Genomic DNA, 26,588 nt, shown 5'->3' on the forward strand with positions numbered 1-26,588 from the left:
GCCAGATATCCTGAAGACTGCTTTTAGGACTAGATATGGTCACTATGAGTTTCTGGTTATGTCTTTTGGGCTAACCAATGCCCCAACGGCTTTTATGCACTTGATGCACAGTGTGTTCCGACCTTATCTTGACGCATTCGGCATTGTGTTTATTGGCGACATTTTGGTGTACTCTTAGACTCGGGAGGATCATGAGCAGCACCTGAGGACTGCACTTCAAACCTTGAGAGAAAAGAAGTTATATGCAAAACTTTCAAAGTGTGAGTTTTGGCTAGACTCAGTGGCATTCTTAGGCCATATAGTATCGAGTGAGGAGATCCAGGTGGATCCGAAGAATATTGAAGCGGTGCAGAGTTGGCCCAGACCGTCCTCAGCTACAGATATTCGAAGTTTTCTTGGTTTGGTGGGGTATTACCGTCGATTTGTAGAAGGTTTCTTATCTATTGCAGCACCTATGACCAAGCTGTCCCAGAAGGGTGCTCCGTTCAGGTGGACAGAGGAATGTGAGGAGAGCTTTTAGAAGCTCAAGACATCTTTGACTACAACCCCAGTATTGGTATTGCCTACTAGTTCAGAGTCTTATACTGTATATTATGATGCATCGCGGATTGGTCTCGCCGCGGTGTTGACGCAGGACGGTAAGGTGATTTCCTACGCGTCCAGACAGCTGAAGGTGCATGAAAAGAACTATCATGTCCATGACCTTGAGTTAGCAGCTATTGTTCATGGCTTGAAGATTTGGCGGCATTATTTGTACGGTGTTCCTTGTGAGATTTACACTGATCACCGGAGTTTGCAACATCTGTTAAAGCAGAAGGATCTTAATTTGCGTCAGAAGAGGTGGTTGGAGCTGCTTAAGGATTATGATATCACCATTTTGTACCACCCTAGGAAGGCCAATATGGTGATCGATGCTTTGAGTCACCGGGCTGAGAGTTTGGGGAGCTTAGCATATCTACCAGCATCATAGAGGCCCATGGCATTGGATGTTTAGGCCTTAGCCAGCCAATTTGTGAGATTGGATATTTCTGAGACGAGTCGAATATTGGCTTGTGTGGTCTTTCGGTCTTTTCTTTATGATCGTATCAGGGAGCGTCAGTATGATGACCAACCCTCATCTGCTTGCCCTTAAGGACACGGTCCAGCACGGTGATGCTAAGGAGGTCAGTATTGGAGATGATGGTGCATTGAGGATGCAGGGCAGGCTATATGTGCCCAATGTAGATGGTTTGCGTGAGTTGATTCTCCAGGAGGCTCACAGCTCGCGGTACTCTGTTCATCTGGGTGCCGCAAAGATGTATCAGGACTTGAGGCAGCATTACTGGTAGAGGAGGATGAAGAAGGACATAGTAGAGTATGTGGCCCGATGTCTAAATTGCCAGCACGTGAAGTATGAGCATCAACGGCCGCATGGATTGCTTTAGAAGTTGGAGATTCCGGAGTGGAAATTTGAGAGAATCACTATGGATTTTGTTTTTGGGCTCCCACGGACTCCGCGGAGGTTTGATGCAGTTTGGGTGATTGTGGATAGGCTAACCAAGTCGGCTCATTTCATTTCTATGATGACTACCTATTCTTCCGAGCAACTAGCTCGAATCTACATCTGTAAGATCGTCAGGCTTCATGGCGTAACGGTATCTATTATCTCTGACCGGGGTACGCAGTTTACATCATGATTCTGGAGAGCCGTACAGCAGGAGTTGGATACTAGAGTGGAGCTGAGCAGAGCATTTCACCCTCAGATGGACGGACAGTCCGAGCGCACTATTCAGATACTGGAGGATATGCTTCGCGCTTGTGTGATAGATTTTGGGGGTGCTTGGGACCAATTCTTGCCACTTGTGGAGTTTTCTTACAATAACAGTTATCAGTCCAGCATTTAGATAGCACCATATGAGGCTTTGTATGGTAGGCGGTGTCGGTCCCCAGTGGGTTGGTTCGAGCCGGGCGAGGCCAGATTATTGGGTACGGACTTGGTTCAGGATGCCTTGGAAAAGGTTAAGGTGATTCGGGGTAGACTTCACACAGTCCAGTCTAGACAGAAGAGTTACGCAGACCGAAAGGTTCGCAATGTTGCATTCATGGTTGGAGAGCGGGTCTTGCTCTGGGTTTCACCTATGAAGGGCGTTATGAGATTCGGAAAGAAGGGAAAGATGAGCCCAAGGTTCATTGGTCCTTTTGAGGTATTGTGGCGTGTTGGGGAGGTTGCTTATGAGCTTGCCTTACCTCCCAGCCTAGCAAGAGTTCATCCGGTATTTCATGTTTCGATGCTCTGGAAGTATCATGGTGATCCGGCTCATGTATTGGATTTCATCTCAGTCCTCTTGGACAAGGATCTATCTTATGTTGAGGAGCCAGTGGCTATTTTAGACAGGCAGGTCAAAAATCTAAGGTCAAAGATCATTGATTCTATGAAGGTTCAGTGGAGGGGACAGCCGGTCGAGAAGGCGACTTGGGAGACCGAGCAGGATATGCGCAGCTGTTATCTTCATCTTTTCACCACTTCAGGTATGTCTCTATGCTCGTTCGAGGACGAACAATTATTTTAAGAGGGGGATGATGTAATGACCCGGCCAGTCGTTTTGATAGTAATAGCCCATATCCCCTATTTACTGTTTCCCCGTACCTTTTTCTGCTTATGTGACTTGTCGGAAAGTTTTATTTTTGGTTTCGAAGTGTTTTGGGACACTTAGTCCCTAAAACAAGAGCTTAAGTCTTAGGATTTTTGACCGTAATCGAAAATGTATGAAGGCAACTCCGGATTTGACCGTTGGATAATTTTGGACTTAGGAGCGTGTCCGGATTGTGTTTTGGAGGTCCGTAGCCCATTTAGGCTTGAAATAGCGAAAGTCGAATTTTTGGAGATTTGGGCCGGTAGTGGAAATTTTGATATCGGGGTCGGATTTCGATTCTAGAAGTTGGAGTAGGTCCATAATATTGAATATGACTTGTGTGCAAAATTCGGAGTCAATCGGACATGGTTTGGTTAGTTTCGGCATCGATCGTCGAATTTGGAAGTTTCAAGTTCTTCAAGTTTGAATCGGAGGATGGTTTGTGATTTTAGTGTTGTTTGATGTGGTTTGAGGGCTCGACTAAGTTCGTATGGTATTTTAAGATTGGTTGGTATGTTTGGTCGAGGTCCCGGGGGCCTCGGGTGAGTTTCGGGTGCTTAACGGACTAAGTTTAGGACTTATGCAATTGATGGAGCTGTTGCACCTGGTGTAATCACACTTGCGCCCTCTGGGCCACAGGTGCGGCGCCGCAGAAGCGGTTTTGATCCTGTCCAGCTGGGACCGCAAGTGCGGCCATAGATCCACAGAAATGGAAGAAGAGCGCAGATGCGGGCTCGCAGAAGCGGCCTTTGTTCGCATTAATTAGATGAGTTTATTATGGTTGTATTCATGATATGCAATTGTGTTTGGCTAGATTTGGGCCATTCGCAGTCGGATAATAGAGGAAAGGGCATTCTTACGGATTGATTGAGCCTGACTCGAGGTAAGTGGCTTGCCTAACTTTATGTAATAGAAATCCCCTTAGGATTTGGAACTATTGTGATATGTGAGCGCCGTGTACGTGAGGTGTCGAGTACGTACACGGGCTAGTTGTTGTAAAACCCGATTCTTTTTACTTAGCAGCAACCTGTTCTCCTTTTATTTTGAGTTATACCATTTTAATGAGTATTAATCTGCTTTCATTCTTAATTGAGTTATTCCAATATGTATAGCTATCCTGTTTAGTCTAATATCATATGTCTACATGCTTTAACTGCTTACTTGATCTCTTTGAAGCATGCCTAGTTGATTTTCTGCTTTTTCCTTGTTCTTTATCACTATAGTCGTAAAAATCTTACTGTTAACTGTTATATTTGTCGTTTGATCTGTGTTTTTACTTTGGGATTACGGAATGGTATTCCGGGAGATCCCCATATTTTGTATATTTACTTTGGGACTACGGAACGGTATTCTGGGAGATCCCCATATCTTGCATATTTACTTTGGGACTACGGAATGGTATTCCGGGAGATCCCCCTACACATTTACATTTGGGACTACGAGACGGTATCTCTGGAGATCCCCTATTGTTATCTCTGTGTATTGAGCTGTTACCTTCCATGAATTCTTTCTTGTTAAATTTCAGTCTTTATTCTACTGCGATATTTCATTCCTGCCTTGCTTTATTATTATATATACCAGTATGGTTCTGACCTGATCTCGTTACTACTCGATCGAGGTTAGGCTTAGTACTTATTGGGTACCGATTGTGGTGTACTCATGCTACTCTCTGCACATATTTTTCGTGTGTAGATCCAGGTGCTCCTTATTAGCCGCACTGTCAGTGAGCCGAGACAGCTTTGGAGACTTCATGGTATATCTGCCGCGTCCGCAGACCTCGGAGTCCCCTTCTACTCTTCCCCATGTCCATTATCTTCTGTATTATTATTTTTTCTTTATAGACTCTGATGTATAGAGACACTAGATTTTCCTTCTGTAGTTTATGATTCACGATGTTCCGGGTTTCAGGAATGTACTGTAGTATATTGAGGAGTTGGTTATTGTACATGCCAAGCGACATGGTATTCAGTTATGGTGTTATTACTACAGTCAGTTGTTAAATTTATGCTTTCATTTTATTTTTTCGCAAATGTTAGGCTTACCTAGTCATAGAGACTAGGTGCCGTCACTACGTCATACGGAGGGGAAATTGGGTCGTGACAGGCTCGGAGCCCTTCGTATCGAGATTCATAAAAGGTGAACGATGTGTTCATCATCACGCATGATAAAGCGACGCTCCCCGGACCCAGAACGAGTTCTAAGACCTCCGAAAACACGGTAAACGGTTACACACGACAGATAGAGGGCTGTGATATTCGTACCTAACCGGATATCACAGCGCAGATCTCGCTCGATGTCGGTTATAGATCAATAATTAACGAGAAATGAAGATTTTTACCTTTTTTTAGACTTGTACTAGGGATAAAACTTTCCTACTATATGAAGGGGAAGTTTTTATTTTGTAAGGGACATTGCAACATGCAAATCAAAGCAATACAAATTTATTTTCTGCTATCTAGCTACTGCTAAAGTTCTTATTTAATTGTTCTATTCTCCATGCAAAACTGTGCTCGAACCAAGGATCCAATCGAGGGCAAAGTTATTGTTCAACATAGGCTCGGGCCAGGCCATAACATTACAACTGGTTCGATCGTTCATTTTGTCTTTAACTCATTTATCTAATATTTTTGATTATTTGTGTTGAATGAATCCACGCATCCTTAAAACCGCGTACAAATTTAATTGTTATCAATTTAAGGGCAAACAGTTTAAATTAAGGGAAATATGTATTTTCGTCCATGAAATATTGACAAATTCTAACTTTTGTCTAGTTAAGCATATTTAACCTTCAAATTGTTTAAATTTTAGTTGATAAGCAGATAAACCTTCAATTAATTTAAATATGTACTTGTTGATCTTTCTGGTGATTCTTCACAAATTTAACGAATTGTTAACTTTTAAACCATTTAATTACTGAAGTAGTATGTCAAAATTTTACTGTTGACTCCATATTTAGGATAATATTATTTCAAAAATAATCTTACTGTAACACATTTCCTATGCAAAAGGACAAAAAACACATTTTAATTAATTCAAAGTTAAATATACTCAATGAAATATCACCAGAACTAAAAAATAAAATTTATCAATAATTGAGAAATCATAAGTGCAATTATCATGTAAATCAAAAAAATAGTCAACAATATCATGTTTATTTAGTACTACTGTTTTCATTGTATCCTACTTTAGATGTGGAGGAATTCGAGAGGTTTTAAAGACTACTTTGAGTTTAATAGTGAAGAAAGTGTTAAAAAAGAATTATAAAAAATATGAGGCAAAAGGTTACATTAGTTTATTTATTTGTTTATTAGTCGTAAACGACTGATTTTCTAAAGTTCAGGATTGTTCATAGGAAGAAAAAAAAGTAAAACATTATGGCCCGTTTGGCCATAAAAAAAAAATTCTTTTTTTAGATTTTTCTTTTTACTTTTTTCGAAATCAGTGTTTGGTCATGAAAATTTCGATTTTCGCATGAAAATGAATTTCGGATTGAAAAACTCCAAAAAATTATTTTTCAAAATTTACTTCAGATTACTCAGAAAATTAAAAAACGACCCAAAATTATATTCATGTCGAAACATAACTCTAATTTTCAAATACCAATTTCACTTAGAATTTTTTAAATACGAAATTTTACAATTCTTTATGTCCAAACACCCACTATGTGTCTTGCTTTCCTTTTCTCGGTTACTTTTTGGAGTGGAAATTATTTTTGGAGTAGTTAACAGAAAGGAAAAAGAACTAGATAAAGAGGCTCATTAGTTTATTTATTTGCCTACTAGTTGTATACAATTGATTTGCTCACGATCTGTGTTGAATAATAAAAGAAAAAGTAAAACATCAGTGTGCATTTTTTCGTTTTGTTTACTGTATGGAGCATTTAATAAGTTTTATATATAATATTTACATCAAATCATATCAATTTATTATAATAATATCTGTGTGCTGTATTTATGTTTTTTCGTAACCTAATAGCTATGAAATTTCGCTTCCCTTTTCAATCTTGTCTTTCTGATTCAGCTCCATGTAGATTCCATTATTGAGCTAAGAAAATCTTTCTCTGTGTGAAAACTTAGTTTAATAATTTTTAGACCTCACCTTATTGGATACTATTATGTAGGAGTGGTAAATGAGCGGGTTATGTCGAATATGGACGGGTCAAAAATGTGTATTGCAAAATGAATACAATATCCGACCCAATTGGAATAGAAAATGAGTTAACTGGTGGATAATATGAATATTCATATTATCTATGGCTTATTGAATATGATCACTCTTGGGAGAATTTTTAGTTTTCTAAACTTAAACAACCCTCGATTCGAGTCTTTGCAAATATAAAAGTTAAACTCATTGGTTATCCATTAATTTTTTTATTTTTAAAGTGGATAATATGAATCTTATGCATTTTTAACTCATTTTTAAAAAGTTTATTATCTAACTCATTTTTTAGTGAATAATATGAATGTATTAAATTTTTTCATTTATTTTGCCACTACTACTACCATGTACTACCCGTAAAATCAATACTAAATTGGTGAAAGCTCTTGGCACGAGTGGCATTTCAATTTCAACTTTGAGAGTAGGTCGACATTTTGATCTTTCAACTTTGTGGAAGACGTGACACTTTTTTTGCTGCTAAAGTTCAATCATTTGTTGAAGCATATTTCATTATTGTATTGGCTTATGTTCATTTCCCCTCATGAATTTCAATATATATCTTATTTGCTTTAGATGAAATATTATAAGAATATAGTAAATATTTCAAGTATGATACAATTTATTTACGGTCGGTACTAAAAAAATCTTCTAATAATCTTAAAATCTTTCATCAAAAGACGTATAAAATTAAATAAAGACAAAAGCCGATTTTAAATACATAAATTCATAATTCTTTGCATGATCAAGTTTCTAATGAAAAGTTTTAAAGTAAAAATAATTAATAAAAATCTTTAAAAAACAATGCAAATAATTAAGATAAAAACTATTTCTAAAGTTAATTACATAAAAAGTTCCAAATTGCCAACAAATGACAAAAATGTTTACAGATATTTTTATGTAAGATCTTAAGATAAAAATTTCATGTAATCATGTTATGTATTTGTATGTAGTTTCCAATCTTTAATTTATATCTACTGTACTTAAATTAAATCAAACAATATCACCAGTCAAATGATTTACGAATGCAATTGATGTAACATTAGCCACGTGGATATTGAATGCTCCCCATGATTTTTGAAGAGTTGTACAACACACACATGGCTATCAGTTGTATTCTTTACTCTTGCAAAATGATAAACAAAGAGCAGTTGTACCCACGTCTCATAAAAGCTTTTGGATAATTAAGATGCCTTTTTACCCAATCACGTTGTTCCCTTTCACGCGAAATTACCTAAAGACCCTTGAGGTGCCGAGCAGGCCTGTTGACCTGGTGCCTGCTTATTCCCCTTCTAATAAGTAGTAAAGTAAAAGTAATAAATAAAAAATAGGTATATTATTTGATATAATTAAGTGATAAATATTTATGTTTAAATACTTGTTGTTTACGTACTTATTTAGTTTGTTTTACGTTGAATAATTATTCTTGTAATTAGATATTATGTGGACTAAAACAAAGAAGCGTGGCCTATTTTGTGGTTGGTCTCCGTCTCATTAAACGTAAACAAGATACACGACCAAAGAGTTGTATACCGAAAACAAAATTCACATTTTCCTCCAACATTGCAAATTACAATATGCTTCTAAGAAAATGACATTATTAATAATGTGAAGAGTTTTATTTACGCAAAAACGATGAAATTCACCAGATAATTTCCAATTAATTCGGAAATTCCCATGTGATTATATTCGTGTTCATATTTTTTGTTTTATGGCCTAAAATTGTTTATTCGGAAAATATCAATATTGTAATAGATCAAAACACATTCAAACTATAGGGTCAAATTTGCCTTTATACTTTGGGTAGATTTTTCATTCAATTTTTGGTTTAACATTAACTCGTCATTAAGAAAAGTCTCATTTTTTACTTCGTCTCTAATGAAGCTCAAATTCGAGAATAATTTTAAAATCACAGTAAAAATTAATAGATAACATTTTTCTCGAAAAATTTAGACCTCATCGGCCTACTCGTTTCATGCCGGAGCTCCCTTAATAACAAGAATAAATACAAAATTTACTATCTGCAAGGATATAAATCTACCAAAAATATAACAAAGAGCAAAATTAAATTATTGCAAATAATGCAGAGACGAATTTGAATATTTCCCAATCATAAACATAACAGGAACTTTGTATTTCATAGTATAAATTTTAAGTAGTCAGTTGCCAAATACTATACCTACTATAGTAAATTAATTTCATATTATAAATTTTTAGTAGTTAGTAGCCAAATTAGTTTGAAAAGGACAAAAATATTTGACTTTCTCTAAATAATTATGGTGGACTCGGCACTCAACAAACTGTCTTTAGTCTATCTAATCTTCATAACACGTTATATATTTCCTTGTCATCTTCCTATCTTTTCTCCTCAATTCAAGAATCCCAAATACCAATTCATTTCCCACTGAAATTTCAGAAAAAGCATTACATAAAAATCAAGAAAAAACAGTGTTCAATTCAATGGAAAAATCTGGTTATGGGCGTGATGGAATATACAGATCACTTAGACCTCCTCTGTTTCTTCCAAAAGACCAAAATCTTTCTATGGTCTCTTTTCTCTTCAGAAATATTTCATCTTTCCCTGAAAAACCAGCACTTTTTGATGCTGATTCTGGTCAAACTTTGACTTTTTCTCAATTCAAAACAATTGTTTCCAAAATTTCCCATGGCCTAATTCACCAATTTGGTATCAAGAAAAATGATGTTGTTCTTATTTTTGCACCTAACTCTATTCAATTCCCTCTTTGTTTCTTTGGTGTTATTGCTTTAGGTGCCATTGCTACAACTGTGAATCCTATGTACACTATTTCTGAACTTTCTAAGCAAATTAAAGATTGTAAACCAAAGCTTATTATTAGTGTCCCCGAGTTGCTTGATAAAATTAGTGGCTTTAATTTACCTATTTTGCTTTTGGGTCACAAGAAAAATTCTAATTTTAGTGGCGTAACGTTTACTGAGTTAGTTGATAAAGCAGGGTATGTGAATTTGGATAATAGTGGGATAAAACAGAGTGATACTGCTGCATTGTTGTACTCTTCAGGTACAACAGGGATTAGTAAAGGAGTAGTTTTAAGTCATAGGAATTTCATTGCTGCATCTTTAATGGTAACTGCTGATCAAGATTTGAAGGGTGAAATGCATAATGTGTTTTTGTGTGTGTTGCCTATGTTTCATGTGTTTGGTCTAGCTGTTATTATGTATGCACAATTGCAAAGGGGTAGTGCTATTGTGTCTATGGCTAGGTTTGATTTGGAAATGATTTTGAAGACTGTTGATAAGTATAGGGTTACGCATTTATGGATTGTGCCTCCGGTTGTTTTAGCGTTGGCTAAGAATCCTGTGGTGAAGAAGTATAATTTAACGTCGTTGAGGAATATTGGGTCCGGGGCTGCACCTTTAGGGAAGGACTTGATGGAGGACTGCGCTAAGAACTTTCCTCAGGCTGTTGTTTTTCAGGTAATTTGTTTGCTGCATTATTTCTACCCCGAATATTGGAATGATAAGGAGTCTTGGCGCAATGGCAAAGTTGTCTCCATGTGACCAGGGTTCAATCCATAAGAACAGTCTCTTGCAGAAATGCAAGTAACGCTGTATACAATAGACCCAATGTGATCTAATCTTTTTCAGACCCTTTGCCAAGTGGGAACTTAGTGGAACTGGCTGCCCTTTTTGTTGGAATGGAACATATCAAAATGGATGAGAATAGATATAGACTATTGCATAGCTGACCCCAACTAGTTTGAAACTGATCGTGTGTTAATTGTAGTCGTTGTTGTTTTAACCTTTCAGTAATAGTACTTCTCCTTGTCTAGGTATTTTCCTTCAAAACATCAAAACAACTTTTCTCTTATTATGTTTGTCAAAAAAAATCAAAACTTTAGTGACCTTTGATGCTTCTGTTTACAATGTTCTGTTAACACGAAAATAGTGGCGCGAGAAATAAATGAACAACCAGACAGCCCATATGGGCAATATGAATAGCTTTACATGAACGGTCATGAGATTTGGTAAGTACCTTAGGAGTAATCATGTGGGTTCTAATAGTACATAGTGCTATAATTTCAGGGATATGGCATGACAGAAACATGTGGGATTGTGGCAGTGGAGAGTCCATATGTTGGACCGAGACACACTGGATCAGCAGGGACCTTGGTTCCTGGAGTCGAAGCTCAAATAGTTAGTGTTGATAAACTGAAGCCTCTTCCTCCTGGACAATTAGGAGAAATATGGGTGCGTGGTCCCAACATGATGCAAGGTACAATCTTTGCTAAATTTGGTGTAGTTATGTTTGTAAGAAGTTCATGTATCCTGGAATAGAATTCTATTCTTTTGCTATCATAAAAGGTAAAACCGGTACAACGGAAATTGCACTTTGTACCTTGTTCCATGTAGATCTGCCGAACTGTGTTTTTGAGCTACTATGTTTCTTTTGGACAAGGCAATAATTGTTATTCTGAAAATGAATTGTTTTCATATGACAGTTTACTCGATTATGTTAACTGTGAGGAATATTGGTTCTCATTTTGCGATGGGCAGGCATTGCGTTTTATGTCGTATTCTTTATGGAGTCTTGTTATTTTCAGGCTATTTCAATAATCCACAGGCCACAAAGCTCACTATAGATAATCAGGGTTGGGTTCATACGGGAGATCTTGGATACTTTGATGAGGAAGGAATGCTCTATGTCGTTGATAGGATCAAAGAGCTGATCAAGTACAAAGGTTTTCAGGTACCCTCTTTTTTAGTGATGGCAAATTTTCCTCCAGGTTTTAAACATAAAAGTAGCAAAGACTTAGCTGGACTTGCTGTATCTATATTTGTACATGCTGTCTTGCCCTGAATTGGTGAATATAGCATTAGTTTCTTGGCCAAAATCTGACATGCTGAAGGGAGAAAAAACACTGTGTCTTTCTGATTTATTAAATTATGTCTGTTTATTTACTATGTGAACTGCTTTCGTTCTCTTGAACTTAAGTTTTCACATGAGGAACTCTTGGTTTGTTTGTAGTCTTTGGATTTTGCTTTGGTTTAATTTTTGGTAATAAATTAGCGGAAAAGATGCATGTTGGATTAGTTTTTGTGAACAAGCTTTAGAACGTTTTGGTCTGATATCAGGAAACCAGTACTCCCTTCGTTTCAATTTAGATGAGTTAGTTTGACTAGGCACGAAGTTTAAGGAAATTTTTTTTTTTTTTAAACTTGTGGTCTTAAAAGATTAAGGGGTAAAAGCTTTGTGGGGCCATGGCATTTGTGTGGTTATAAAAATTTTCTAATTAAGGGTAAAATGGATAAAATAAAGAGTTTAAAGTTGAATTATTTCCAATAGTAGAAATGTGTCATTCTTTTTGGAACAGAATTATAAGGAAAGTGTGTCATCTAAATTGAAAAGAGGGAGTATCTTTTTTAACCAAATTGGTTTTTGTTTGAGGAGAAGTTCTTGAAAAACATTTTGGTTTGATTTCCAAAGAGGATCATCTTTATTAATTTCTCACAACTGGCCACAGCATGATCTTTTCAACTATCGGGATTCCTCCAGTATGTTCGATACCCTTAAACAGGCTTTATACCATGTGTTGGTGGAAATCCAACTTGAAGGTCTATATATCTACAAGCTGTATATAATGGCAGGTTCTTTTGTTTACTAATCCTTTTTATTCTTGTGAACTCTTCTCCTCTCTTTCATCTCCTTTAAAAGAAGTAAAAGGAATATATACCTAATTCTCTAGTCAAATTGAAGATTGTCGATACTCATTACATTTAAAATAGCTCTGGAGCCTGGAGATAGACTCCATTACATACGCAAAGAAGAAGCAATCTATAAACATCATCAACTTGCTCCGCACTTAAATGGATAAACTCTACCTTGACCCGTATATAGTCGAAAAGTTAATTGTTTACAGTCGCTCCCTTTGAACTCCAAGTATAGCCTTCTGGGTGTAGCAAAAAAGTTGAAAGAGCTAAGTGTTGCATCGCATAATACGGGATGCCTGTTTTTGATACTTCTTACTGCTCTCATCTTTTCTTCTCCTGTAAATCTTGCCTCTCACCCCTTAAGATAAAAATTCCATTTGCAGTACCCTTAGGAGTTCTTAGTGGTCTTGGCAATGCGTAAGACGATAGATCTCTACTTCCACCTTCAGGTTTGCGGGATGCCAAGAATGTTTTCTTTCATCAAAGTTTGCCTTTTTACCCTGAATTATGCAGTAAAGCTAAACCACTTTGGGATCGTTTGGTAGGGTGTATAAGAATAGTGCGGAATAAGGTGTATTAGTAATGCATGGATTAGTAATGCATGGGTTAGTAATGCAAGCATTAGTTATGCAGATATTATTTCTTATCTACTGTTTGGTGTGGTGTATTAAAATTATAATGCATTGCATAATTTTTAAGAAAAATAGTTGTTTACAAAAATGCCCTCCATATTCTCTAGCTTTAAGGGACTTTAAGGACAATTTTGTCTTTAACCATGCTAATGCATGCATTAATAGACTTGGTATTACTAATGCCATGGTTTTCTATGCATTACTTGTGCATAGGACAATGCCAAGTATGGTATTAGTTATACACATGTTGAAAACATGTACCAAACAAGGTATTAGTAATGCATAGAGCTAATGCTTGCATTATTTTTTCTAATACCTCCTACCAAACGACCCCTTTAAGTTCCTCTATATGAGCTCATAAACAAAGTAAATTAACCTTACCCTCTATATCTTCCAAAAGCAGAAGAGGGGTGTTTGAGATGCTGGATTCTTTGGTTTCAAGGTCCATCATTGGCCTACTGGAGTCATCATGTGTGTTAATTATCCATCTTCACTACCTTTTCAGTCTTATTAAAATGAAACTTCAAGAGAACAATATAAGCAAAATACAAGAATCTTCGCACATGCTTTTTTTTAAGGGTTACAATGTGGGAATGAGATAATCCTTGTTATTGGCAGCAGCTACCCCTTCTCTTTTTCCAATTGCAGGTTTCTGATGTGTGTGCGTGCGCATATATATATATATGCAAGTTGATAGGATAGGTAAAGGATTTACCTTAGATTCCCCGTAACTTACTGGAAATAACCTTATCCAGAAGCTATTGTTAAGTGTCTGTTTTCATTTCTATAAGCAAATTAAGAGTTTTGAACAGTTAGACAGATGGAGCTTCATGTTATGGATGGATTATTTAGTGTTTTCCAGATGCATATTGGTTTTCATATCAATTAATCAAGGGCGATAATTCAAGTTTATATCTTTATCAGGTTGCACCAGCAGAGCTTGAAGGTCTACTTGTTTCTCATCCTGAAATACTAGATGCTGTTGTCATACCGTAAGTCTTGCTCTAGTAAATTTTGAAGCTAACTTATTCGAACATCATGTGCTATCCACAAAAATGTCATGTGATACTTTCCTGTTATTTGAAAAGATGATCCAAGAATATATGAAGTTAAGAGTTTTCTTATAGGTTTCCTGATGCTGAGGCTGGTGAGGTTCCAATTGCATATGTTGTTCGCTCGCCTAATAGCTCTCTGACTGAAGAAGATGTTCAGAAGTTCATTGCAGATCAGGTATGATCGCGAAACAGTGACATCTCTTAGATATTCGTATGATGCCTGCACCTCCACGGCAGGCTTAGATGATATCTCTTTATTAGCTAATAGAAAGCATACCTAATCAGCGGGGGCTTTGATAAGTTAGAGAAGACTAAATTATTGATATTGATGTCACTTGGGTCATATAAGTGCACCATCACTATTTGAATTATCCAGTTTGACACACTTAGGGGTCGTTTGGTTTGAATACGGCTTATGCCGGGATAAGTTATGATGAGATTAGTTATTCTGGTATTGTTTTTTATCCACTGTTTGGTATGTTGTATTAAAAATGACAATTACATAATTTCTAAGAAGGTATAAGTTATCCCGGCACTAATTACCCCACCCTCTACAAGGTATAAGTTATTCCGGTACTAATTTTAATTCCGGTTTAATTTATACCAAGTTTGCTAACCAAACAAAGTATTAAGGTGGTATTAAATTTTTATACCAGCACTATACCTTCTTATACCTCATACCAAACGACCCTTTAGTGTTCATGTAATGGAGGGTGTCAGAAGCATAAAAAAGCAATTAGTAGCTTACCTGGAAAATCAACAACAACAATTCCAGCATATTCCCGCAACTCCACAAGTGGGGTGTGTATGCAGACCTTATTCCTACCTGAAAAGTAGAGAGGTTGTTTTCGATAGACCCTCGGCTCAAGGCAAGATGAAAATAAAGTAGTAGCACAAGCATTAACAACAAGAAGATAACAAGAAAACGAAGCAGAGGGGACAACACGTAAAACTATAAATCTAACAATAGTAGCGCACTAGACTAACACTAATACTATTGGTATGTAAAAGAAACACTCACAAGTCACAACTACCTACTAGCCTTCTACCTTAATTCTCGACCTCCACATCTTCCTATCAAGGGTCAGCGCCATATCTTGCCTAATCACATCTCCCGAATACTTCTTCGACCTACCTCTGCCTCTCCTTAAGCCCACCAGGGGCAACTTCTCGCACCTCCTCACCAGGGCATCTGCGCTCCTCCTTTTCACATATCCAAACCATCTAGCTCTCGCTTCCCGCATCTTGTCCTAACCATTTAGAGATCTGCTCTTGGATTGATTATTGGGAGTGGTTTAAGCAGTGTAGCAGGGACCATCTTCGGGATGTGCGATTTACTAAATAATACTACTAATTGTCACTTCACATGCTGTAGTAGGTTCAAAGGTGGAAATCATTATCAATCATTTTTTTTTTTTTAAAATGACTTCTGTTGTACCAAATACAATCGAACATTTACATGTAATTTCCATGTGTCTTGCAGGTTGCACCTTTCAAAAGATTGCGGAAGGTGACATTCGTAAACAGTGTCCCCAAGTCAGCCTCTGGGAAAATCCTAAGAAGAGAACTAATTGAGAAGGTTCGATCAAAACTATAAGATCTGCACAGTTTATTCATGAGATGTTAAATGCACTTCCATCTACTGTATTTTCGAATTGTAGCAGAATTGTAAGATGATGTGAAATTAGAAGTAACATGTATAATAAAAGGTTCACTGTTGGAACTGCTTATTTCTTTTGTTTTTGTTTTTGTTTTTGTTTTTACATGTTCTATGGACCATTTCCAAGTCAATTTTGTGTTAGTTTTGGTAACAACATACATTTGATTTGTTTTATATTTTCGGAAATAGTCTGACTTTCAGAAGAAAAAATATTTTCAATGAATCAAATGTGGTTTTTGGTTTGTTGTTCCAAAATGGAGTTTAATATTATAATACGATATTATGGAGTATGGTCCGGAATAATTGCATCGACTATTTATCCAATTTTGAGAGAAATTTATTTGTAGTCACTCGGTGAAAACTAATGACAACTGGTAGCCACAAAATAAGGTATACAATTCATAGTCCAAATACAATTATAAGGGCTAGCAAGTGAAACCTAGAAAACCAACGAGAGACTCTGGCTCCTCAATGCAACCATAATAGCTGCTAGCCCAACCTCTAGCCTAACATTCTTTTAAAATTAATGTTAGTAATTAAAAATTTTGAAATCTCGTCAAATCACACCCAAAATCCTTCATATCTAGTGAAATCCCTCTAAAAACCCCCAAAATTTCATCAAACCCAATTGTCTTCTCCACAACCACCAAACTTGTTTCTATTATACATGAATTATAATCCCCTTTGTAACTTTTACAAAGAATTTTAAATTTTTAGTGATCCAATTTTGAAAAATATAATATTACATAAGCAAAAATACCCATGATATAAGAAGAAGAACAACAACAAGGTGATGTATAGGTCGTACACGTACTATACGCTTTTTATACATCGTTGAACAATATATTTTTTTATACACTTAAAATACACAACAGCTCGGAATACACTAAGAATACATTGTCAAACTCGGGAAATATAATATAAAACTTTTATATACTGTTTAACTATAAATATACATCTTCTATACATATATAACGGTTTATATAAATTTTTATACAAAATTATAATTGCACAATATGCATCAATCGTGTATAAATTATGTATATAATTTGTGTATAGTATATATAAATATTATATAGTTTACATACATGATATATTCTTATTGTGTAATATATATACACTATATATTCATGTATAAAAAGCTCAATATACGCTTTGGATATACAAACACGTTCAGAATACACTCAATATACACAAAGTGCATTGCCAAACCTAGGATACAATGTATATACAACTTTTATACATAGCATTATATATATATATATATATATATATATACAAAATTACAATAATTATAATAATAATAATAATAATAATAATAATAATAATAATAATAATAATAATAATAATAATAATAATAATAATAATAATAATAATAATAATAATAATAATAACAAGAAGAAGAAGAAAAAGAAGAAGAAGAAGAAGAAGAAGAAGAAATACCATAAAATCTCATTTCCTCACAAAATTGAATTTCCCCAATAAAACACCAACAGAAATATACAGAGCTTGACTACAAAATTTCACCTCTTCTATTGCCACTCTAATATTATTACCGTAGTATTAATTGAAGAAATTCTTTTAAGATTTAAATTGAATTTTTGGTAACTTTTTTATCTACTCAAAAGAAGCTTTTCCATATAAAATACAAAATAAAAAGAAAGAAATCTAGATCTGAAGTGAGAAATAGAAAAAGAAGAATGAATAAAGAAGAGAGAGAAATAGACAAAGAAAGAAAATGGAGGAGAAGAAGACAAAAAAAAAAGATGTGAGTAATTTTTGGTTCTAGAAGATAAAAAATTATTCTTGAAAAAATGGGATGAAAGAGATAAAGTTAGGTTGGAAAACGTGTATAATAAATAATAAAAATTTTAGGAGTATGAGATGTTGTCCGGATATGGAGATATGAGAGATTTTAGTTCCGACGGTAATAGTTGTGCTAATGGCTATGATTTGATATTAAATTTATTCCACTAGACATTTCGTGTAAAGTACAAAATTTTGGGCTATTAAATTTTTTAGGCGGCCATGCAGTGTTATTTTCTCTCCAATTTTGTCCTTTGGATGTCATCCTTCGCATTAGGGGTGTACATGCACCGGGTTGGTTTGGTTTTTATTACAATCAAATCAAACCAACTATATCGGTTTGGATTGGTTCGGTTTTGCCAGGTTTTTCGGATTTTTTGTTGTATAAATATTATTTCAATCTTACTTTGTTAAATTTTTAATAAGTAAATATATATTTAGTAAAAATTTAAAAAATTAACAAACATATGATCTATTAGCATATTCTTATGGGAGAATTTTCTTAGTAATATATCATAGTTATTTTTTTAGTCGTCTAACAATATATAATTTTTCGTTGATGTACACTTTCAAGGTTAACTGAATTTAATAATTAAACATAAAATCAATATGATACCTATATTGATTTTTTTTAAATACCACTTCAAATTCGAAAAAGATATAAGAATGTGATAGATCTTGACATATGTATATAGAAGAACAAAGAGATTGACACATTTCACTAACACAAGTGATCATACAACCCATTATTTAAAGCTAATAAAGATAGAGCACTTCATATTTTACTAAATATTACATCCCATAAGAGAATCTTAAATATTTCTAGATATTTTTTTAAACAAAATTCTATGAAAAATCTTAAAAGTATATATAAAAATCATATATTTATATGTCGGTTTAGTTTATTTTTTTTACTCAATACCAAACCTAGTCGGGTTTTTTAATCAATTTGGTTTGACTTTTCGGTTTGGTGCGATTTTCCGGTTCGGTTTGTACATCCCTACTTCGCATTATAAGTTGAGGCAATAGTGTCATTTCAGGACCTAATACGTTATATAACAACCTTATTTGGTACTACTAAATAATTCGGACTTTAATTTGTTGTTAAAATGTCAATCTCTTATCCAAGTACCAATAGTCCTCGATGTTTTTAGCACTAAGCTTCACAATTAAAAAAATATAATTTCGTTTATTAACTTCTTTTAATGTGGATCTATGACCAACGTTCTTAGCAATAATACGGCAAATGAAGTCCTATTTTACCCTCACAAATCTATAGAAAAGTTGTCAAAAATTCACCTCTTCTACTGCCACTCTAATATCATTACCGTAGTATTAATCGAAGAAATTCTTTTGAAATTTAAATTGAATTTTTGGCAACTTTTCTATATACTCAAAAGAATCTTTTCCATATAAAATGCAAAATAAAAAGAAAGAAATCTAGATATGAAGTGGGAAATAGAAAAAGGAGAATGAATAAAGAAGAGAGAAATAGACAAAGAAAGAAAATGAAGGAGAAGAAGACTAAAAAAGATGTGAGTAATTTCTAGAAGATAAAAAATTATTCTTGAGAAATGGGATGAAAAAGATAAAGTTAGGTTGGAAAACATGTATAATAAATAATAAAGTTTTTAGGAGTATGTGATGTTGTCCGGATATAGAGATATGAGAGATTTTAGTTAAGTGAGCAATAGTTGTGCTAATGGCTATGATTTGATATTAAATTTATTCTAGTGACATTTCGGGTAAAGTGCAAAATTTTGGGCTATTAAATTTTTTAGGCGGCCATGCAGTGTTATTTTCTCTCCAATTTTGTCTGTTGGATGTCATCTTTCGCATTAGGGGTGTACATAGACCGAGTTGGTTCGATTTTTATCACAACCAAATCAAACCAACTATATCGGTTTGGATTGATTCGATTTTACCGGGTTTTTTATTGCATAAATATTATTTCAATCTTACTTTGTTAAATTTTTTATAAGTAAATATATATTTAGTAAAAATTTAAAAAATTTGACAAACGTATGATCTATTAACATATTCTTATGGGAGAATTTTCTTAGTAATATATGATAGTTATTATTTTAGTTGTCTGACAATATATAATTTTTTGTTGATGTACACTTTCAAGGTTAGCTGAATTTAATAATTAAACATAAAATCAATATGATACCTATATTGATTTTATCAAAATACCACTTCAAATTCGAAAAAGATATAAGAATGTAATAGATCTTGACATATGAATATGGAAGAACAAAGAGATTGACACATTTCACTAACACTTGATAAGAAAGTGATCATACAACCCATTATTTAAAGCTAATAAAGATAAAGCACTTCATATTTTACTAAATATTACATCCCATAAGAGAATCTTAAATATTTCTAGACATTTTTTAAAACAAAATTCTATGAAAAATCTTAAAAATATATATATAAATTATATATTTATATGTCGGTTTGATTCAATTTTTTTTTACTCAATACCAAATCAAATCAAATCAAACCTAGTCGAGTTTTTTAATCGATTTGATTTGACTTTTCGATTTAGTGCGATTTTTCGGTTCGATTTGTACATCCCTACTTCACATTATAAGTTGAGGCAATAGTGTCATTTCGGGACCTAATATGTTATATAACAACCTTATTTGGTACTACTAAATAATTCGGACTTTAATTTGTTGTTAAAATGTCAATCTCTTATCCAAGTACCAATAGTCCTCGATGTTTTTAGCACTAAGCTTCACAATTAAAAAAAATATAATTTCGTTTATTAACTTCTTTTAATGTGGAACTATGACCAACGTTCTTAGCAATAATACGATACTTTCTCGCTTAGTCGAGAGATATTGTTTTGCAATAATGATGCTAATAAATATTGCGCAAGTTTGTTTCTGACAGAGTTACCTTCACACAATATTTCAAATCTTATAAAAAGTTCTTTTATTTACACTTCTACATAACTAGTCACAATAATGAAGTCCTATTTTACCCTCACAAATCTATAAACTTGAGAGCGTGCATACCATCAATTTGATTTAGCTTCTTATTTCAGTATGAACTAAAGGGAAGACAAAAGTATCTCTAACGATCAGAAATGTTATGGCTTTTATATAAGGCATGTTATCAATAGCTGAAAGCTCTTAATTAACTCTTTTAATAAACAACTATCGGAGAGCATAATTCGGAGCTAAAAACAAAAAATGAGGAACAGAAATCAATCCAATACTCTTCTATACGAAATTACGAACACTCTCTTGCAGTTAAAGCTCGAAATATACTTCGGTGGAAAGTTTGATTTTAACTGTTATTGACTAGAAAACAGAATATTTCCGAACGAAGGAATGACAGAGACTTTATACTTTAAAGCAGTTTCACGGGATACCCGAGACTCAACCATACTACTGAAGATAATATGTTGCAAATTGAATTCAATATTGCCAAGGGGAAGAGGGAAAGTTACATAGTATAACTGCTCCAAAAAATAATAGCCGACAAAATATATATTTTTTATATATTAATATGTAATGTATTTATTTTATACATGTTTTTTGTATATGCGACTCACAGATGTAATTATTTTGGCCAAGCGGCCAAATGTATAACTTGCCCGAAAAAACCCAAAATTACTTAAATAAATAGAATAAATAGGACCATATCTGCAGATAGAAAGTAGAACTTTTCCGACGCGATTTTAGATAAATCGGGCCCAAAGCAGGTATTAGTCATCGGAAGATAAATTAAAAAAAATCTGCTGATAGAAAAAGGTGTTGGCGTAAACATTTTATTTTCTCATGCTAATAAAAGAACATAGTTTAAGAGGATTATTAACCCTGATACCACAAGGGGGGGGGGGGGTGTCAAAAGATTGAATAAAGAAACCATAGATGTTAAATACTTTTTTAAATTTGTTGATATTTCATCGATGGATGGAAGTCAATAAGACTCAAATTGCAGTGGAATAGAGAAGGATAATACTAACATGCCAATTGAACACATCATATATAGGAATTAAGCGAAGCATAGTTGAGTTGATAAAAAGCAGGTTAAAGTGTTTTCAGAAAACTATAACTTTATGTTCCATAATTGCAACTATATTATAAGATTTTAGAAAATAAAGGAGTCTTCAATCTTAAACACTAATTATGGGCCTTGAGTCATGGCATTCACTAGCAATATGAGCATTATTTATAAGTTATGACGCAATAATGTGCAAAGAAATGATGGATTTACCAGTTATCCACAATAAAAGAAAAGGAATAAAAAAGCATCCAATGATTGTCAGGTTCATCACAAATCCAAGTACTCCATATTGTTTGTCAGTGTGAAGAAGAGATGCGAAATAATATACACACACAGTGACACAGAGAAATTACGTACAGATCATCTAAAACTTACATTGGGGTCTTCGCTTTGTCAGTTTAGGTAGGTCTCACTCTGCCTTTTAGCAGCTTTTATCAAAGTCCTTGTGTGTGTGTGAAGAGGTCTCATTTCTCAAAGATTAGAGTTTAATTTGAAGAATGACAACTCAACAGAAAATCTTACTTAACTAAGAATGAGAGTTTAGGCTTCTGTACAACTGACAGTATTTCTACTATCATTTCATCTAATAATAATTATAGATAACTTGGATTAACAACCTAGAAATTAGACTAATATCCTGCTAGTTAAACTACACTGAGGGGTCATTTGGTTTGCAGGAATTAATAATACTGGGATTGTAATGCAGAAATTATTTCTTGTTAAATATTTGGATTATTGTCTTAAAAATTAGTACAACAAAGTCATAAATCAATAACAATTGTCTTTTCAGATCGTGGTTTATATTTTGAAGTGATAAAGAAGAAAAATAATGGGCATTTCAAATATTTTATCCATATATAACTAATCATGATATTGTTATTCCTATCTTAAACTATAGATAAAGCTCTACAAAATTAAGTTATGGTATAAGTCAATACATGTATTAACTAATACGGAATTTTAAAAAAAAACTAGTAAAGATGGGATAAATAATACCAAGTTACCTGAATTATTCTATAGTATAAAACTAGAAAGACAATCATGCTGCACTGTCTACAATATATACACAATTTATCATTTATCTAGCAATAGTTAGTTAGGTTTATGAGCTCACACTGTACGTATTTGATATTACTATTCAAGACTTCACAAGGAGAGTTGTTCATACATAATACTTAATTAAACATAATGCTCAAGAAGTTAGTGCATTGACATGAGGATGGTGGTCTTCGGATTATGACAAAAACGAAGTTGAGTTACTTATCAGCAATTCCTTATATATTCTTGTGGTAAATCATATCATAAAATTATGAAAGATTTTGAAATTCAGTTCATTATAAGCGGGTGTAGAACAAATTATAGGGGAAAACATATATAATTACGAGTTCGGTGTAACTCAATACAAAACTTTGTATTTCTGTTAAGAAATTTATCAAACATGTATAAATAATATAATTATCGAACTCATAAACCTGCCTTTTGTAGAATTTAGAACTTATAAACTCAAAATTCTAATTCACCTTTGAACGTACATACGCTAGTAAATTTTGGGAGTTGACAAGGAAATGCCACTATTCTGTGAAAAAAGGATTCACTAATAGTAATTATTGTAGTTTTCCCAACAATTAGTGTTGGGTTTTTAAGCTTAAATGTAGCTTAAAATTATTGGGATTTTAAGCTTAAATGTAACTTAAAAGAGGGTGAATGGGAAATGGAGGGAAATTGAAAATATTTGAATTTCCCTCATTGACAAAGGGATATTGTCCCATATTAGAAGAGGAAAAGATTTTGATGGGTATATATATACAATTGCACTTCTTCTAGCTCTTAAAGAGTTAAGAAGAAGGCAAGCCTCTCGTCGTCATCGTCGTCGCTCGCTCGGCTACGGCTTCGGCTTTGGTCAATTGATTGATTAATTTTTTAAACCAAATTTATTTGTTAATAGTAAATATTAACAGAGTTGTTATTAAATATCCAATTTTTTGTAAACGAAATATTAATATTAAATCCAAACGTAATAGTATATGCCCTTCGCTTTTTGTAAAAGACATTTACAAAACAGTTTGCACCTCTTCGGATTTGAAGAACAGTTTGCACCTCTTCAGATTTGAAGAACAGTTTGCACCTCTTCAGATTTGAAGAAACAGTTGGCACCTCTTCAGATTTGAAGAGTTGCACCTCTTAAGTTTGAGCTCAACATTGACTATAAATACCAGTCCATTCTCTTAGATTTTTCATACAAATTTCTGACTTCTCCTCCTTTCTTCTACATTGTTTTAACTACAAACAAAGCACCAGTAAGTGTGATTTGCTACCGATCTTTGTGTTCGCTGAAACACTGGTGTTTGAAGTATCGCTACACCAATGTGTAATTCGTTCTATCCTGGGAGGAAATAATCCACAACCTGGGTTACTATGAGGGGATTAAATTCCTTAAGGAAACACTGTGAATTCAGTGGGCTCGGATTAAATTCTGTTTTGTTTACATTTCTATTTATATGTTATTTTATCTTCTCCAGAATTATTTTACAAATACAGTTCAATAACAATTAGTCAATCCCAAGCTAATTGGAATTGACTTTATATTATGAAATTGACTTTATATTATGAATCTTCACTATGGCTGGCATTCAGACTTATAACCATTGTACTTCAAGAAAGAGTAAAAGAACGACTAATTAATTCGTCTCATCTTTAAACTTTAATGATTAAACTGTGTCATTCGTTAGTTACCACCAAAATATTTTAACCAGGATATATTATATAAATAAGAAAATCTCCATCAAACTCAGAATTTCATTTTAATTTATTTTGATGGTGAAAAGAAAACATAAATTACCTCATTTGTGTTCCCGTCTTTCTTGCTGCCATCTTTGGTGGATAGACCCCTTCACTAATTACAGTTAGATTAAATAAAGTTATTTTATATATCACTCATAATATCGTAATGCTAATGAAGCAGCGTTAAAATATATATGAAGAATGAGAAGGGAAAACTAAAGGTAAATCAATCCAAAAGATAAAATTGTTGGTGTGGCTGAATTTAGAGCTAGCAAATATAATTTTGTTTTTGTTTTACTTTTTTTTGGTAGAAACAAGTAGATATACCTCAAGAACAAAATGGAAACAAACAGTCTATTGCTAATAGATCGAATTAGACTTGAAGATACAATTAATTTATAGATCATTTTCATCATGTCACAAATTTTTGTGAAAAATATGCGTTCACGAATAAAGGCTAAAAGGAGGTTAGGGTTTAGACGTATTCTAAAGCCCTAAAAGACTTTTAGTCTGAATCTGCAAAAATCTTCAAAAAAAAAAAAAAAAAAAATGTATATCCTAGACCTGTTTACTACACTTACTACATAGATCTTGATGAAATTTACAAATAATATGCGTAGGTTATTTTATTCAAGAATAAGGAATTCCTTACCTTTGCTTTATCTCCAATGAGCTACCATTAAATTCCAATCTTTGGCTGCTGTGCCTGAAACTAAACAACCCATCATACTCTGAAGATTACTCTTCTTTAATTAGAAGGCTTAAATATATATAATTAAGAGCATCAATAGTCTCAGGATTTCCAAAATGTCATTCACCTGCACTTGAACCTGCACCTCCTTTGAATCCATTGTACTTTCATGTCTTTATCATAATGAAGCCTCTTTTTCCTCTCTTTTTTTTTGTTTATTATTTTCTTTTCCATTACATGAGACAAGGTGAAATGACAAATGGGAATCCAGAATTTAAAGTTTATGAATTCTTGCATCGACCTCAATTAAATATACAATAAATAATTTATGAATATTTAGTAGATTTGTAATACATATACAAGGTATTACCGCTATTGAGTTCACCTGAATGCATACCTCCGCCTCCGGAAAGGGGAAGGTAGATAGTGAAAATCGATGGAAAAGTGAATAGTGAAAATTGAATCTATTGCGCTAAGAACTTTTACCTGATTAAAAAACCAAGGAAAAAATGGTGAAAAAGTGGAGAGTGATGTAGGAGGTGCAGGTGTAAATGCAGATAAAGGAAACACTCTGGTGTTTTCATCACTTGTTACTCGTCATTCCTAAACAGCAAATTGAAGGAATTTAGATCTCTTCTTAGTATCTTCCTGGTGTGGTAGCTTTGCATTTCTTATATACAAAAGCTTGGTCTGATTTTCCGTCTTTTTCACAGTTCATTGACAGTTGTCTTGTTAAATAGAATGTGTACACAGTAGTACTTTTAAAAAATATCTGAGGAGTAAACATTTACTAGTATTATAAGATGAAAATAAATATTCTACACTAAGTGTATGTGTATTCCTTTATTTTTATCAATTTTATAAGTTGGTTCATTCAATATCAAGGGTTTTAAAATGTGCTTCTTATTAGTGTTGTATTTTTGCTCCTATGCAGTACATTTCATACGTACGTGCACCAATACTAATTAAGAAACAACAAGATATCATACACTGTACAATTCTAAACTTTGATGGTTTTAAAGTCGAGATAAACCTTGTAAGCACATTTGTACAAGCGGTTGAAGCTAAAAAAGGTATTTGAAGCTGAAGTTAATTAAAAAATATATTTAGAATTTGCTATATGAAGTATATAGATTTTACTTGAAACAAATGTTAAGAACTTCTAAATGAAATTATTACTATTTCGTTTGAAATACTCAAGTATTTTTAATCTCTCACCAATATTTAAATATTAAAGTTCGATATTTATAAATATTACTAATAGCTAAATCAGTTTTTGCAATATTATTCATGACCAAAGGTGTCAAGTGTCAACATGATAAAAGGCTGTCCAATGTAGGGAATTAGGTCAAGAGTGGAGTGTGTGAAAGATACAGTGGAGAAAGACATTATGTGATGTGGGGCAAGGACAAACAACCGGTAGTTTGGTACAATGATAGGATAAACAATTATATCACGCTTTTTGTATGAAATAATTAA

The 26,588-nt window shown here is 33.7% G+C and overlaps 2 protein-coding genes across 17 annotated transcripts; one reads left to right on the plus strand and one right to left on the minus strand.

Moving 5' to 3' along the window:
• Window positions 1–9,087: 9,087 nt before the first annotated feature.
• LOC104098370 (probable CoA ligase CCL7) lies at window positions 9,088–15,875 on the plus strand. Its single transcript, XM_009605088.4, has 6 exons — window positions 9,088–10,223; window positions 10,833–11,022; window positions 11,351–11,496; window positions 14,015–14,082; window positions 14,218–14,320; window positions 15,629–15,875. Exons 1-6 carry the CDS (start codon window positions 9,228–9,230, stop codon window positions 15,740–15,742), a joined length of 1,617 nt encoding a protein of 538 aa, XP_009603383.1. The 5' UTR covers window positions 9,088–9,227; the 3' UTR covers window positions 15,743–15,875.
• Window positions 12,477–25,861, minus strand: LOC108945506 (uncharacterized). 16 transcript variants are annotated; one of them, XM_018771523.3, is made up of 5 exons: window positions 25,596–25,861; window positions 25,071–25,124; window positions 24,477–24,525; window positions 14,894–14,971; window positions 12,477–12,958 (listed from the first exon to the last, which is right to left on the minus strand). In XM_018771523.3, the coding sequence occupies exons 1-5, from the start codon at window positions 25,691–25,693 to the stop codon at window positions 12,857–12,859; spliced, it is 381 nt and encodes a 126-aa protein (XP_018627039.2). In that variant the 5' UTR covers window positions 25,694–25,861; the 3' UTR covers window positions 12,477–12,856. The 16 variants fall into 16 exon arrangements, 5 of the variants coding, with proteins under 5 accessions (XP_018627039.2, XP_033512579.1, XP_018627038.2 ...); XM_033656688.2 differs by having other exon boundaries at window positions 25,071–25,130; XM_018771522.3 differs by having other exon boundaries at window positions 25,237–25,836.
• Between the last annotated feature and the right edge of the window lie 727 nt (window positions 25,862–26,588).

This window comes from Nicotiana tomentosiformis, chromosome 11 (genome assembly GCF_000390325.3).
Source record: "Nicotiana tomentosiformis chromosome 11, ASM39032v3, whole genome shotgun sequence".
NCBI lineage: Eukaryota > Viridiplantae > Streptophyta > Magnoliopsida > Solanales > Solanaceae > Nicotiana > Nicotiana tomentosiformis.

Coding starts and splice junctions, on each gene's coding strand:
- LOC104098370 (XM_009605088.4), top strand. CDS start 9,228: ATGGAAAAATCTGGTTATGGGCGTGATGGAATATACAGATCACTTAGA. Junction 11,497..14,014: donor TCAAGTACAAAGGTTTTCAG/GTACCCTCTTTT, acceptor TATCTTTATCAG/GTTGCACCAGCAGAGCTTGA. Junction 14,083..14,217: donor CTAGATGCTGTTGTCATACC/GTAAGTCTTGCT, acceptor GTTTTCTTATAG/GTTTCCTGATGCTGAGGCTG.
- LOC108945506 (XM_033656686.2), bottom strand. CDS start 25,406: ATGCAAGAATTCATAAACTTTAAATTCTGGATTCCCATTTGTCATTTC. Junction 24,526..25,070: donor TCATTGGAGATAAAGCAAAG/GTAAGGAATTCC, acceptor TAATTAGTGAAG/GGGTCTATCCACCAAAGATG. Junction 14,972..24,476: donor AAGACGGGAACACAAATGAG/GTAATTTATGTT, acceptor TCTACTTTTCAG/GTAGGAATAAGGTCTGCATA.